We start from the raw sequence: 15,108 nt of genomic DNA, 5'->3' as shown, positions 1-15,108 counted from the left end.
AGTGTTGTTCTTAGTGGTCCAGAGGTAACCTTGTCACCTCTACAATTGTGTGCATTGGATTTTTTCAACTATAAACGACTGAGAGAGACTGCCTTTTCCAGTTGCCACGACACTTTCCATGGGAATATTAGTTTTTTTCATCGAGCTTAGTTTTCATCTTTCGTTGCTTTCTTTATTGTTTAACTGGGGAAAATGAGCTTCCATACACCACACTCGATCAGTGAAAAGGGGTTTATTTGTGTGCGCGCCTTCGTTGGTGGGAAATAGCTTGCCTCGGCTGCGCACATACAACTATCTTTACGGCACTGCAGCGTCGTTGCCATGACAACTCGGGTTCCTTTCGGAAAAGACGCTGCACACAGACGTACAGCAAAGGACGAAGCGCTAGCTAGAAAAAATGATAGAAACAACCCATCCGTCGCAACAAAAGTCCGTCTCTTAAAGCTGTTCCAACTTCGTAGGCACTTTTTTCACTACTGGGAGTATCTGCCGTTCACTATCACTAATGATGGAAGCGGCGCCGGGGGAAGAGGCTCCTGCCGGTGCTTTCGCGAAGCCTGAAGAACTCGACCATGGAGAGGGTTTGAAAGCCTCTGACGAAGCGACCACATTCATGTCCAGCATTGGTGAGTTCATGGTGTATTATCTAGGCTACTCTAAAGTGACTATACAGTAGGAGACATAGGCTGAGTGCGCCTGAGAGTTAGCACCACCTGGTTTTGGCACATCTTGACCTGCCCCTGACGCTTAACTAACTGCACTGAGCAGAAAATAAGAAATGTTCTCTATGAAACGAGCTCGTGTGTCCCAACTAAAGTCTCACCCTCTTCTCTCAGAGGCTGCAGAGCTGCAGGAGTGTGTGTTTCCAGACTCTCTGGTGACTGTGTCAGAGGGCGGCCGGGACCTGGGCACGTTCAGTGTGACGGTGGAGTTTGCCCGCAGAGCCCAGCAGCCCTGTGTGCTGCTGCATGCTCAGAGCCAGGGAGCCATCGATGACTGCCCCTGTGGAACAACGGTGACAGGTGAGGGGGAGGCAGGGGCTGTAAAGACAGGTTGATCTCCATTGTTTTGTCCATTAACAGATGTTTCAGTGTCTTCATGTCCTTTGTCCATTCAAGCCTACCTGACCGCTGACCTGGAGGTCCTGGAGGAAAATTACCATGAGTATGTCAAGGTGAGTCTTAGCAAGCTTCCCATAATGTCATTCTAACACAGGGATCAGGTGAAAACACTGTACCCTAGGGTTGCAGCTGTATACCCGTTTCAAGGTATACTGGGTATGAAAATTGACATCATATTATGTACATTTGCTTCTCTACTGTATTGATTTCTACCGTATTAGTTTTATTTAAAAAATCTCTTGTATTGTAGTGGAAATTCTCCTTTGTGAGGTTGAGAGTTGCTAAATCTCAGAAGAATTGTAGACTCAGCGTGATGAATCAGATCTCTTTAATACATGCAGCATGGAGAGAAGACCTGAAGTGTTCTCTCCAGTCTTCCAAATGTTTCTGCCTTAAATACAGTGGTTGCATACTTTACGACAGTCATGAATTACTTCTTCCCAAAGCAATGACCCCCTGGTGTTTGTTTTGATCATGTCTTTCCCAGGGCAGTGACCATTTGCTGTTTCATTGAAATGTAAATGTCATCTTATCATCCTTCCTGTAACCACCTCAGGCAGAGAGAATTGCCCTTCACATGACTTTATGACCCTTACACCTAAGGAGGATTATCCCCTCCTCCTCTCACATCCTGATATGGTCTTTACAGTACATTGATTACTGAATGGAAAACTATTTAATTTCTCACAGTATCAAACCAAAAGAGCCCCCTTTTTTATTATATTTAATTTTCATCATACAGACCAGACGAAATGACAACCACAAACCAAACAGCAAACACACATACCCCACATTCAAAAAAACAACAGCAACAACAACAAAGACAACAACCACAGAAACACCAAAGTTTCAGCCTTAACAAAACATATAACAAAGAATGTCCCACCTGGATATCACATAGCAGGGGCTTCTACTAAAACCGGGAAAATTAAAATGTCTCATAATTGGACCCCAGATACTTTCACATTTTTCACGAAACCCATGTGTGTTGCTACGGAGCCTTTCAAGATGTATCCAAGAGGTGAGTTCCCTAATCCATCTAGAAAAACAAGGAGCACTGGTAGCCTTCTATTCCTGTAGAATTATTCTCTTTGCCAATAACATACCGAACATAAGAGTCTGCTGTACAGTATGTGGCAGTGAAAGAGAGGCTTCGGAACAACCAAACAAGGCAATCAGTGCATCAGGTTCAATATTTAGAGAACACATTTTGCATTACCAACTATAGATATCCTGCCAAAAGGGAAAATCTTAACATAAGACCAGGAAGTATGGCCTATAGTACCATTTGCTATATTGCATCTGTCACATGTATCAGCAACATTAGGATACATTTTATTTTTCTCTTTAGAATAATGTAATCTATGCATATCTTTAAACTGGATCAATTGCAGACTTGCATTGATTGAACCTTCATGGATCCCCTCCCTCCACAACACCTCAGGCAACTCCACACCAAGATCTGCCTCCAGGATTTGATATATTCAGATGATACAACTGTCATATTTGAAAACAATAAAACACATTTTGAGACAAGGTGTTTCGAATCAGGTTGTTGCCTCACTAAAGCATAAAAAGAGTGTTCTTTGAGTAAGCTTTCAAAATGTTTTAAGTTATTCTTAACAAAATGTCTGACTTGTAAATAACGAAAGAAATGAACTTGTGGAAGGGAGTACGTTTCTTTCAGCTCCCTTAAAAGATGCAAAGTGATTATTTATGTACGAGTCTGCAATATTTTTCAGGCCTTTATCCCTCCAGTGAGTATAGGCTCGATCTGATTGAGGTCGGACAGAATTATAGTTGAAACAAATAGGAGAATATACAGATATTCAGGTGCTTGAACCACCCTTTTTATTTGTTGTAATATTTTAATTAAGTTAACCGTTATATTTTACTGTGAAAATCTCATACGGTTGCAACACTTGTACTCTGGTGCTTTCCTGTCTTTTCCGCTTATGGCACATCTTGTTGTTTTTATGTTGTATTATCTGCCTTTAATCACATCTGAATTCCTTTTTAGCTTGAGGGCCACAGTTTGGACAAGAGGTGTCACATGGTGCAGCGTGACGGGCAGATGGTGATCGATAAAGTTACTGCTGTAGGAGAGGTGGGCGAGAAAACAATGGAGTTTTCATTATGTCATTTTATGATGGTGTGGTTTTTACACCACCTTCCATAGAATTTAATGCTCAGGGATGTAATCCTTTCTTGTACGTGTACAGGATGTGACAACGGAGCGCGCTTCTTACCCCATGTCTGTCCTAAGAGGGCTGCTAACTGAGGGTTCAAACCTGCTGCTGATGCGCCTGATCGCTCTGAGGAAGAAGGTGCCAGAACACATGACGTTCATCTCCTTCGACCAGGGACTAAACATCATCCACACCACTTTTGTGAGTAGTTATGCCGTATTTTGACTTGTTGGTTCCGTGTGTTGTTAGAATAGTTGAATAGTTGATTTTCTCTTTGTCTGTGGTCAGAGCGAACTGGGTCTGAAGCAGCTGGAGGTTGGGAGTGAGATGGTGGAGGTATTTGGAGTGGAGAGGATTGTTCACTCAGTGGAGGACAGCCCCACAACCTGGCAGTGCTACTTCCTGGCTGATGGGTAAGCTCAGTGATTACTTTCTTCAGGATCTGATACTTGTTGGACTGTCACACTCAAACAGAAGATATATAACTCTGAACATGAGGACACTGACACTAGTACACTAACATTATATGGGCATAAAAACAGGCAAAACAAAGACAAAAAGGGCTTGCCATTGAGTTTTTCTGTTCTTATTGTGTAACAGATCAGGTCCAGATCCAGGTTTAGGTTTGTTGTGTTCACATCACAGATGGTATTCAGAGCTTTACTCAGCAAAATATTAATATATAATAAGGCAGTTTGTTTTCCTTGCAATTATACTTAAATAAGGTCCAAAAACTGGAACTATTCCTAAAGCAATAGTTTAGGTAAATTGTGAATGCTAATATCTGCATTTCATTTTCACTGAAAAAAATATAAAACTGATGATGATGTGATTTTTGCTGGGGTCTGTTTCTTTTTGTCTATAGAATATGATTTGTAGAAGGGCTGCACAATTTATTTTTTCAGCATCGACATTGCAATGTGCGCTTAAACAGTAGCCACAACGCAAGCCGTGCAATGTCAAGCAAGGCAAATTGACTCAAACACATCATGCTACATCTTTTCTTTGCTGCTTGATACACAAGGAAAACTCACACGGTTCTCATTTTCCATGAAAGTCTGTCTGATATTACATCATTAAATCTGATTTTAAGGGTTCTTAGATACATGGGAGTTGTTGTACTGCGAACCACCAATCAAAAGGAAATAATTATTTCCCAATAATTCTATTAAAGTTTTCAGGTGAAAAATCCTGTATTTTTTTTCATCTGGCAATATATATCACAGAAAACTAAAGTATCATAATGTCATTTTTTTCCCCAGTATCGTGCAGCCCTGATTTGTAGGCTGGGGAATCTCTGTAGCACCACAATGCCTCATTTATAATGTTGTGTTGTGACACACTTGACCTTCATCAAAACATTGCAGCTCCTGCAATTTGGATATTGTACTTACTTATTATGATTTGAATAATATTTTCATTAATAGTTCAGCCTGAATACTTATAATGATCTATGCATTATTTCCCACAGGGAGAGAATTTATTGGCGGTGATTGAGCATCAGTGTTGTGCATCAAGAGATGGTGTCAAAAGAGCATCAAATTTAAAAGCTTGTTTTCTTGACCTTTTCTGGCATTTCTTAGGCATGATCAACAATCCTAGCTGCATATTCACTGCCCTCTTGCCTGGAGCAGGGCCAACCTTGGTTTGCATGTAGCCTGGGACAACCTAGACCAATTGCAATCAGATTAGTGACCAGAGATGCATCCGTATGTGGATGAGTGTGAACAAAAATGAATTAAATTGTATGTTGATTTAATGATAAATGTAAACGGGGAAAGAGAGAGTGCAAGAAAGATAATAACTAATAATCATCATCAGTCATTTTCTTCTGTGCCTGTGTTTTTTTAAAGCTTTTTTTAAGTGCTTTTGCATAGTGCACTTATCAACCACCACTGAAGCCCTGCATCTATAAAACTCATTGTGAATCAAACTGTTATCTGCTCAGGCACCTGGCCAGCAGAGTGCAGGTGGGATCACCGGTCACCATGAGACTTCTGCAGCTGCCATCACAGCTACAAAAAGGTAATCATCAGCACACACATGAAAACTGTTTCTGTAAGGAAAGTTGAAAGTTTTTTCAAATGTGTGCGTGGTGTGCGTGCGTGTGTTAGGTTTTGAGAAGATCCCCCTGGTTTGGGAAGAAGACATGCAGATGCGCTCCAACTTCTTGGAAAGAAAGGTAACCAGTAATGTTCTCATATGATAAAGACTCTGGCTTATTATTTGCCTCATGTATTCAGACTGACTGTACCTGAATAATACCTCACACAGATCTCATCTTACCCATAAAGCCTTTGAACGGAATAGAATATGAATGTGTGTTAATGTCTCTTTGGGACAGGAGGAGCTAAAGGCGGATCATGCCTCGTACCTGAGACAGCATCCAGAGATCCGTGCCCTAATTTCGGACTTCTTGCAGTTCTTGCTGCTAAGGAAACCAGATGATGTCTTCCAGTTTGCCAGAGAGTACTTCCCCCCTTTTGCCTCCCGCCGTCCTCCAGAACCAAGCCTGAAAGCCCCCTCACTCTGAAAGCACACCTGAGGCACATGCTTAAAGCAGCCTTTTTGTACCTTTCCATTTTTGTGTTTCAGTTTAACTGGAGATGACATTTCAAAATTGCATTTGGGTTGGTCTTTATTTCTGAGTGACTCATGACTCGTAGTATGATAGGGAGCAACACCTTTCTTACCTGAGACTTCACGCTGTGTGATCTTGCTAAGACAAAAAAAACCCTAAGTGATATGATTAAAGTGGTTTGTTTAAAACTGTGTTTGTAGTTTTATTTTGTTAACCTGTCAATCTTGTCAGAGCAGTTACAGTATGTCTGAGCAGAGAGATAAGGATACCGCGAATCTATCTTCAAAGTAAAAGTGTTAAAAAAAAGTTGATGAATAAAGTTAAATGAAATACATACTACAGACTTCTCCAAAGCTGGAGCTGTAGGACAACCATGCGGACTGTACTTGGGTGGCTTCGCTGAGGTTAATCCAAAGAAAGAATTACCTGACTATAATATTTGAAATCCCTGTCTTCACAAATAGAACTTTTATTTTGAAGGCTTGAAACAAGCCACTCCTCGAACAACTTCCGCTCACTTCCTCTGAAAGTGAAACGACAGCTCAGAAAGTTTCACAGAGCATCTTTAACTTGCTGAACGAGTGGCGCTAAAAATTAAAGCTCCAACTAAAACATATATTTGTCGCCCGGCACGAGGAAGATACACCTCTCAGCTTCTCGGACTTAAACTGTCGTCGGTAAGTTTTAGCGTCGTAACGATACGTCGGACAGACGGTGGTTAGCCCACACACCTAGCTATTGTAACGTTACCTAAAGTCAGTGAAGTAACTTAAAAGTTAATATGGCTTCATTGTGATGTTAACTTTGAAGTTATATTACGTTTGTGGTGTCGTCCAGGCTTGAGTCACAACTTTTTAAACTTTTTGTCAAGACAAACAGCCGTGACTGGTGAAGTTTTTACGTGACGTCACCGCAGCACTTTACTGTAAATGCCGACACTCTGATTAAAACACTCTTGTTATCCATCCTGTATTATAATGTTGTGTTAGTATATATTATTTATGTAGCCAATATCAAATTTACTGTCAGAGTGAAATTTTAAATCAAGAAAGAAATGAGAAAAGGGGGATTGATAAAATACAACTGCACCACACAAGTACCCATAAGGAGTTGCCTTATGTTGAGGTGCCCCAGCTTTTTTTCCCTGTAGTCTTAAACCTTGATAAGAGTCAACAGGTTCCTGTCTGAGCACCTCATACTGCACAATCCGGGACTGGGCCATGGAGTGCTTTATAAGTACTGAGTACTTTAACAATATATCTACAGGGATCTTACTGTACTTTCTCCCATATTTATCACGTATGTTGGTAATTAATATTTCAATAACATTATACCACAACAAGTGTAAAAGTGCTCTCTGTATGGTGTCTGTGGATTTGCATAGTTCCTAGCTATTTGTTGAAGCAATTTTTTTTTGTTGTCAAGCAACCCAGTCAGGCTCATTTCAGCGTCTGCAATAAAATGCACACTTTTCCTTATTACTTCCTGCTTGTCTCTTGTGTGTTTTCCTCTCTGACTGAATCGACCTGTAGTGCAAGGTGAGCTGAGCACCAGGCCTGTGCTGGTGGCAGTGGCTCTGTGATGGACAGGTTCACACTATCCCGCATAGATGATGATCTGGAATCGTCTGAGGTGGCTGCTCTCTGCTTCTTGTGTCGTGATGTTATCCACAGGAAACGCCTGGAGGGGGTGAGCACCATATATGTTGTAGTGTTGTCTTTGTCTCAGTTTCCTGTCTGAGGAGAAATGTCTGAATGAACAGTTACTAATGCCACTACAGATAACCTACTTTATGACCTTCGTTTACCTTCGTTTTATAGACAACATTTCTCTCCCATTGCTACAATTTTCATCCACTGTATCTTGATTCTATTCAAAGTTTGTCTTCTCAGTGGTTTTTGTGTGTTTCTTGTTTTTTTTTTCCATACAGATCGAGGATGCAAGGGATCTGTTCAAGAGACTAGAAGAAAAATGTCTTCTGGAGAACCCTTTCTTCCTTTCTCAGCTGCTCAAAACTATTCGTAGGGCAGATCTTGTCAACCTGCTGGAGACAGACGGCGGGCCACCAGAAGAGACTGACGCAAATCCCATCCTGTCAGATTACAGGTGAAATTTACTGTAACATATAACAGGATGACAGGATTACAGTACACTCACTTTTATTCCCAATGTTAAAATCTTTTGTCTGTTATTTCTCTGCCTGTCCTTCTGCTCTTTCTGTCAGGGTGATGCTGTACCAGATATATCAGGACATGACTCAGAAAAATCTCGATAAGATGAAGTTTCTGTTGAGTGACAAGTTGGGCAGAGGACAAATTGATACATGCAAAGTAAGATCACACCCATCCACCTTGCCACATCCATAATTATAGAAGAAATGATGACATAGACTTCACTTTTTTTGTCTTTTTATTTTTTTTAACTTTTGCTTAAAAGGTCTAATATGCAACATTAGTTAAAGGTGAATAATTCAACTCTCTTCACTTAAAACAGCGTAACGTTAACTGTGACCCTAACCAAAATTCATAACTCGCACTAATTATTATTATTATATTTACCTGCAGCTGTCTTGTTTTTTTTATTAACAAAGTGTCCTCAACATTTTTAAATATAATAATGATCTCCTTCATAATTATAAAATATTAAAAAGTAGAAGGTTTTGCAAAGGTTGTATCAAACGAACATGTAAGGTTTAGTTAGGTAAATATACAGTTTTGCTGCTCTCAGTCGGTCTCATTATGGGTTGTCTTGATTTAAAGGGGCACTATGTAATTTTGGAGGAGAAATTCAAACTTAGAATTTTAATGTTAACAATTTTAATGAGGTAATAATACAAACTGAATTCGTATTTTTCAAAACTGAAGACATAAGCTGTTATCAGAGGAAAATAAGGTCCACAGAACACTGTTTGAAGCTAGAAAGGTGGCAGGGTCCGCCACATATAAACAAAGTAAAACAGTATGAAATTGTGTTGTCCTTTAAAAGTCAGTTTGTTTATTCAGTTTATTCAGTCATGAAAACAAAGACAGTTTGTTCATTAAGTTTGTTGAGGCATAAAAACAGTCAATGAAGATCTTTCTCTTCATAATAAGGCAGAAGGAAATTGTATTTATATGTTTCCAACTGAGAACTGGGTTGTAGTTTCATTGCAACTTCAGTTCCAAAATCAGTATAAATCACTCAAATGATGCAGGCACCCTCTGCTGGCCATTTCGGATGTCCTCAGCTTTGAATTATGAACAAACAAACATGTTTACATAAAGTGCTTCTCACCAAAATGCACTGTGTGTATCCTTGAGATCTGCCTTTTCAGAGCTCATTTTTTGAACATTATACTGTAAATCCTGCATTGCTTAGATACATGTTTACTAGCTTGCAGTCTTCTTCCTCACAGTGTTTCCAAAAAAAGAGAAGATACAAATTAGTTTGTGGCAATAAAGAGGGGGCAATGCAAAGAGAAATAATACAGAAATAAATGTGTAAATACAGAAATAAATGAATACATTCATTTAAAAAAAATAAAATAAAATGGAAAAGTAAAAAAATATAGTTGAATTGATACAAAGGTTAATAAATAAAGAGGCAACTTAAAGCAGAAATATCAATTTATGTCACATTTTATAAACATACAACCTACCAACCTACATTATGTTGCTTTTAATTGCTTATTTATTTATGGTTTCGGCAGTTTCAGCCCTCCATAGTATTTGTGTACATTCATCCAATAGGCAATGGTGAATACTGGGTTTCCATAAAAACGTGCACCCGACATTTGGCACTTTGCGTTGATAACTCACATCTTTATTACTGCACTAAGTTGCAGCTGCAAAGTCTTTACACACAACACACGGACACAAACAAGTTTTCTCTGTTCACAGACGGCCCTAGATGTGTTCGCTGTGATGGAAACGACTTGTTTACTGTCGAACACAAAGCTTGATGAGCTGTACGCAACACTGCTGGAGCTCGATCAACAGCTGGCATCGACTGTACACAACCACATGCAAAGTATGACACGCACTTACACAAACAAACACATTAACATGTAAATGTTGAATTACAATCAAATTCATGAGATGATTCTACCCTCTTTAGGTGTAAACCGGCAGCCTGCATCACCAGCTCATGTCAGCATGGATAACCAGGTGTGTGTGTAAATGTGTGTTTATATACAGTTAATGCTATAATGAGCCGCTATACTGAGGACTTGGACTCTGTTTTCTTCCCACAGAGGATCGACAACACCCCTCAGCAGAATCAAACTACCCTGTCCATATCTGAGACTCAGCCCAGTGGTACGTCTCCCTTTGTATCACTCACTGACTCTCTATTCATTTGAGCACAAGCCATTGAATAATTACCCCTAAAAGAACGTACCACCGCCTCCTCACTGCTATAGATATCCATTTCATGCTATTTGTCACACACATACGAGGAATAAAAGTTTCTGCTGTCTTTCTTGCTGTGTTCTGCAGATGTAGGACAGAGTGTTGTCCCTGATGCAGAACCAAACATTGAGTCCTCCTCTTCGCCTGATCTGGTAACCATTCACGCAAACACACATGCCCTCACATCCTTACATCTTTTCACTAATTTATTAATATTTATGTTTTGTCCATGTGGGTGTGCTTGTGCCCTTTTAGACAGAATACTACAGCCTGAGTCATAACCCTCGTGGTGTGTGTATGGTCATCAACAATGAGGAATTCCGTGGAGGGTTGGGAAATAGAGCAGGGACTCAGGAGGATGAGAGTATGTATCCTTGTATTTGAACATCCATGTGACCTGATTTGTTTGTGTACTGCTTATGACTTTTATCACATATGATATGATGTGACATAAAACAAGTCAGCCAGTATGCTTCAGTTTGTCTTTCTTCTGTGTGACACAGCGGCTCTCCACAGAGTGTTCACACAGCTTGGCTTTGTCATGGAGGTGCACAGAAACTTGACCGCGGAGGAAATGCGACGTGAAATCCAAAACCTAGGCAGAAGGAATTTTTTGGATCACGATGCACTGGTAAGCAATGTCACACACCTTCATAGCTGTAACAGTAGTCAGTTACAAGTGTACAGACTTTATTGTTTACTCTTTGAAGGAATAGCTTGACAAGTAGGATAACAAAACCTCTTTTCATTATTGCAGAGAGACACATGAGAAGATCGATACCACTCTCATGTCTGTCCCGTAAACATGAAACTACAGCCAGCAACCCAGCCAAGAAATAGTCTGGCACATTTACATGTCATAAACAACAAGATATGATGTGTTAAATGTGAGCTTTGGATAAGAGTTGCGAATACCGATTATTTTCATTATCGATTAATCTGCTGATTATTTTCATGATAGGTCAGGTAATTGTTTGGTCTATAAAATGTCCAAAAAATTTGAAAAATTCTCATTGCAATATCTCAAAACCCAAAGTGACATCTTCAAGTTGCTTACTTTGTCCAACAATCGGTCCAAAGTCCAAAGACTTTATTTACTGTCATAAATGTCAAAAAGAAAAGCAGCAAATCCTTACATTAAAGAAGCCGGAACCAGAAAATGACTATAATTAATCAATAATAAAAATAGTTGGTGACTAATTTTCTTTTGATTGATTTTAGGTGGTATGCTTGCTTTCCCACGGAGAAATGGGATGTGTGTTTGGGTCTGATGAGAACAAGGTGTCCTTGCAAGATTTCACACGGCCCTTCACGAGCTTGAAAGCTCCAAGCTTAGCAGGGAAGCCCAAACTGTTCTTCATCCAAGCGTGTCAGGGAAGCAGCTACCAGAGAGGAGCTGAGCCATGGCCCCCGAGGCCACAGCAGGTAGAAGACAACAGCGAGAGCCGCCTGGAGGAAGACGCAGGTCCTATACGCGGCCAAACGGTGCCTGCGGAGGCTGACTTCCTGCTGGGCATGGCCACCGTGCCAGAGTGCAAGTCGTTTCGAAACACTAAGTCTGGCTCCATCTACATCCAGCAGCTGTGTATGCAGCTCGAGACGTCAGCAAATAGGTAAGAGAGTTTAAGATGATGCTTTTTGAGATTTTTGTCCACTTGCTACAGTTTTGGCCAGGCACAGTCTCAAAAAGGATGAGCACTCACTGATTCATAATGAAGTTTCCATCATAGTGCAGATTTATTTTTTTATCAAATCTGTATTATATTATTATGGAGCTCCTTCAGTCCTTTAAGTTGATATTTGTTATCTTGTGCAAACCAGATATTTTCTTGTACCCGCAATATAATTTCCTCTGCCAAACGTGTCCGTTTGTTGGTTTGTTGGTTTGTTGGTTGGTTTGTTAACAGAATTACACAAAAACTACTGAATGGAATTCCATGAAACTTGGATGGAGGATGTGTCTCAGCCCAGAGTAGACCTCATTAACAGATGCAGATCCTGATAAAGGGACCTATCCAGCAAGTTTTTCTCACTTTCTTCAACACTGCAAGGCAGGACGTGTTTTACACATTTATGTTAATTTCTCAGGGAATAATTCGTGGATGTTGATGAAAAAAATCAGGTGTATTTAGGTGGCTGGTATCTGAGTACAATTTCATTATTTATTATCGTCATTACTGGTAGTTTGAAGTTTAGATTGATACAGGGCCATCAAGTTTGATATTGGATTAGGCTTGATTGCATTCAAGCATTGCATTGTATGCACTCTACCATTCTAGTTAACTTTGTTTTGTGAACAAGTTACGATTATAATTTTGTGCGCACAAGATCAAAAAGATATATAACTTTTTTGAACTTTAGGGGCTCCATACATTATGTACAATTATAAGAATGGAACTGTTTAGCCTGCTGGTTGTTGAATTGAAATGTTGAAATAACTATATTGATTAATAAGTGCCTACGTTTTAAAGCCACCCTCCAGTAACGTTTACTTCCTGTCTAACGGTCAATGTTCTTTCTTGAACAGAGAATGGGGCCGTGGTTAATAGTCATTAGCTAATAGTCGTAGTTATTACTATCACAACCAGACTTCCGTTCCGGCAGGGGCATGAATATTAGCAGGGACAGTGATACCTGCCACTCAAACAGAAGTTCTTCTTGTGTATTGAAGAACTGCAGAGTTTATTTATGGTCAATCTGTAACTTTTACTGTACATTTAATGTCACTAGACAACTTCTCCTCTAAACTTTCCCTCTGCTCCGGCCACTATCACCGGTCTGCTCAAAGGTCAAAAGTCTTCAGTCTTCCAGCTTTTTAAATGTGAATATTTTCTGGTTTCTTTATCCCTCTATGACAGTAAACTGAATATCTTTGGGTTGTGAAAAAACAAGACAAGATTTGTTTTTAAATGTAATTTGTAATGTGTTTGCAATGTTTTCTATGCAGCACTGTGACTGACGATATACTCAGCATCCTGACACGTGTGAACAGGGAGGTCAGCAAAGGAGAGTATAAAAGCTACAAACAAATGCCAGAGCCCAAATACACCCTCACCAAGAAGCTCGTCCTCAAACGTGTGTGAGCTGACAGGGACCAGGTGCAACGCGCCATATTCCCGGATTCACATCAGAACAAACTGGTTTACTGTGTGTATGACTTTGTGTGTGTGTGTTGGTCCAAGTTGATTGGATGAATTTTAATGTTAGCGTCTCTGGAGTTAACCCAAGAAGCTGATGTCTCTTAATCTAAAGAACAAAAAGCATCATGGAAAAATGAAATGTTACAGAAGCCGTTATGAGAAAATATTTTGAAATGTTTGTGATTATTCCAATGTAATTTAGGAAAAATAAATAATAAGTCGTCATTTGGAAGTTTCTTTTTGTCAAAGCAAAGCAGTTACTCTTGTGATGAATGTCATAACTCATTTCACAAACCATCCTCCACCTTTTTAACTTGGTACAACACAAATGAATCTATAGAGCATGTAATAGCTCTCGACATTTTGTTATTTTCTGATAGTATAATTTATGGGAAAGTGTTCAGTCAGATGTATTCAGATACTCTGCTGCAGGAAAAAGGTCATTTATTCACATCCATCCATTGTCTACACCGTCGTATCCTTTGCAGGATCATGGGCTTTTATACAGTTTAATTTGGATAAAGAGTGAAATGTACTCAGTAGATGAGCCTGTCAGCCTGTTAAATGATTTGAGTTGATATTTAAAGATGTTTAAAGAGACATGTAAACTATTTTAATGAGAATGCTCATCCACCAGACTTCACTTCACGTGCACTGAATGGGAATTCTTCAGCAGAGACAAATATTTTTAAACTGTACAGTACTTGAGTTACTGTTCTTAGTATGCAAGTGTAATCAGAGTATGAATGTAAATAAGTACATTTTGTTTAAATAAAACATTAAGGTACTTCTCTACTCCAGTGATATGCGTGGCCTATACTTTATACTGCTACTCAACTACATTTTGAAAGCCAATATTGAACTTTTTACTCTACTACATTTATTTGAGGGTCAGGGTTATAGATCAATAAATTATGATATTTTATTATGGACTAAGCTACCTGACCTGAAATTAGCTCCACCTTAACAAGTCAAGTCAATTCAAAGCATTTATTGTCATACGCACAGTTAAACTTCTTCCTTTGTCTTACACTCTGAAAGCTGTTTTACAATGAAACAGAGATGTAAAGTTAGAAATATAAACAATATGAAAAGTACAAGAATGAGAAGAAGATGTAAATGTAATGTAAAGATGTAATGTACAATATGTAAATAAACAGCATCGGTACAGATATAATTAACACATTTTCAAATCAACTTATTTTCTCAATAATCAAGTAATCTGAAAAATGCTAAATATTGGATCTGATAATTGACCAGGTGTTATAAACATGTAAATATACTGTATTTATAATGTACTTGTACTTGGGAAACTTACCAGAAAATTACTTTTAGCACGCTATCTTTATTTTATTTTTATTTTTTTAAGTATTACTTTTGTGTACTTTTAACAACACTGCCCACTATAATCCACTGATGTTATGATTAGAATATGAATTACTCTAAAATGGGCCATTGCTACTTTGACTTCTTCCACAACTAGTTGCAATGCACCTTTATTTGGTAACATGAGAAGTGCCTGTTGAAAATGAGTCAGCTAAACCCGTCGGGTAAGTGTGTGTGTGTGTGTGTGTGTGTGTGTGTGTGTGTGTGTGTGTGTGTGTGTGTGTGTGTGTGTGTGTGTGTGTGTGACAGATTCCTCGGGACTCCACCCTGCTCTCTGCTCTCTGCTCTCTGCTCTTAACCGCT

At 39.3% G+C, this 15,108-nt stretch overlaps 2 protein-coding genes across 2 annotated transcripts; both read left to right on the top strand.

Annotated features, from left to right (window-relative positions):
- Positions 1-508: 508 nt before the first annotated feature.
- catip (ciliogenesis associated TTC17 interacting protein) lies at positions 509-5,983 on the top strand. Its single transcript, XM_073491620.1, has 9 exons — positions 509-626; positions 837-1,022; positions 1,119-1,174; positions 3,142-3,228; positions 3,344-3,511; positions 3,599-3,723; positions 5,259-5,335; positions 5,425-5,492; positions 5,655-5,983. The coding sequence occupies exons 1-9, from the start codon at positions 509-511 to the stop codon at positions 5,841-5,843; spliced, it is 1,074 nt and encodes a 357-aa protein (XP_073347721.1). The 3' UTR covers positions 5,844-5,983.
- A 427-nt stretch (positions 5,984-6,410) lies between these two features.
- On the top strand, positions 6,411-14,219 carry casp8 (caspase 8, apoptosis-related cysteine peptidase). The gene is made up of 12 exons (XM_073491066.1): positions 6,411-6,568; positions 7,424-7,580; positions 7,822-7,997; positions 8,116-8,221; positions 9,770-9,899; positions 9,987-10,036; positions 10,123-10,186; positions 10,367-10,431; positions 10,535-10,643; positions 10,783-10,910; positions 11,501-11,892; positions 13,227-14,219. The coding sequence occupies exons 2-12, from the start codon at positions 7,473-7,475 to the stop codon at positions 13,360-13,362; spliced, it is 1,464 nt and encodes a 487-aa protein (XP_073347167.1). The 5' UTR covers positions 6,411-6,568; positions 7,424-7,472; the 3' UTR covers positions 13,363-14,219.
- Positions 14,220-15,108: the final 889 nt, after the last annotated feature.

The sequence above is a fragment of the Pagrus major genome, chromosome 21, assembly GCF_040436345.1.
Source record: "Pagrus major chromosome 21, Pma_NU_1.0".
Lineage (NCBI taxonomy): Eukaryota > Metazoa > Chordata > Actinopteri > Spariformes > Sparidae > Pagrus > Pagrus major.
The sequence above is the reverse complement of the archived record's forward strand: the minus strand, read 5'-3'. Positions and strand labels throughout refer to the sequence as shown.

Bases quoted from the DNA above. Each gene is read 5' to 3' on its own strand.
- catip (XM_073491620.1), top strand. From the start codon at position 509: ATGGAAGCGGCGCCGGGGGAAGAGGCTCCTGCCGGTGCTTTCGCGAAG. The intron at 3,229-3,343 runs GTGGGCGAGAAA...GTACGTGTACAG, and splicing joins AAGTTACTGCTGTAGGAGAG to GATGTGACAACGGAGCGCGC. The intron at 5,493-5,654 runs GTAACCAGTAAT...TCTTTGGGACAG, and splicing joins CCAACTTCTTGGAAAGAAAG to GAGGAGCTAAAGGCGGATCA.
- casp8 (XM_073491066.1), top strand. From the start codon at position 7,473: ATGGACAGGTTCACACTATCCCGCATAGATGATGATCTGGAATCGTCT. The intron at 7,581-7,821 runs GTGAGCACCATA...TTTTCCATACAG, and splicing joins ACAGGAAACGCCTGGAGGGG to ATCGAGGATGCAAGGGATCT. The intron at 10,432-10,534 runs GTAACCATTCAC...GTGCCCTTTTAG, and splicing joins CCTCCTCTTCGCCTGATCTG to ACAGAATACTACAGCCTGAG.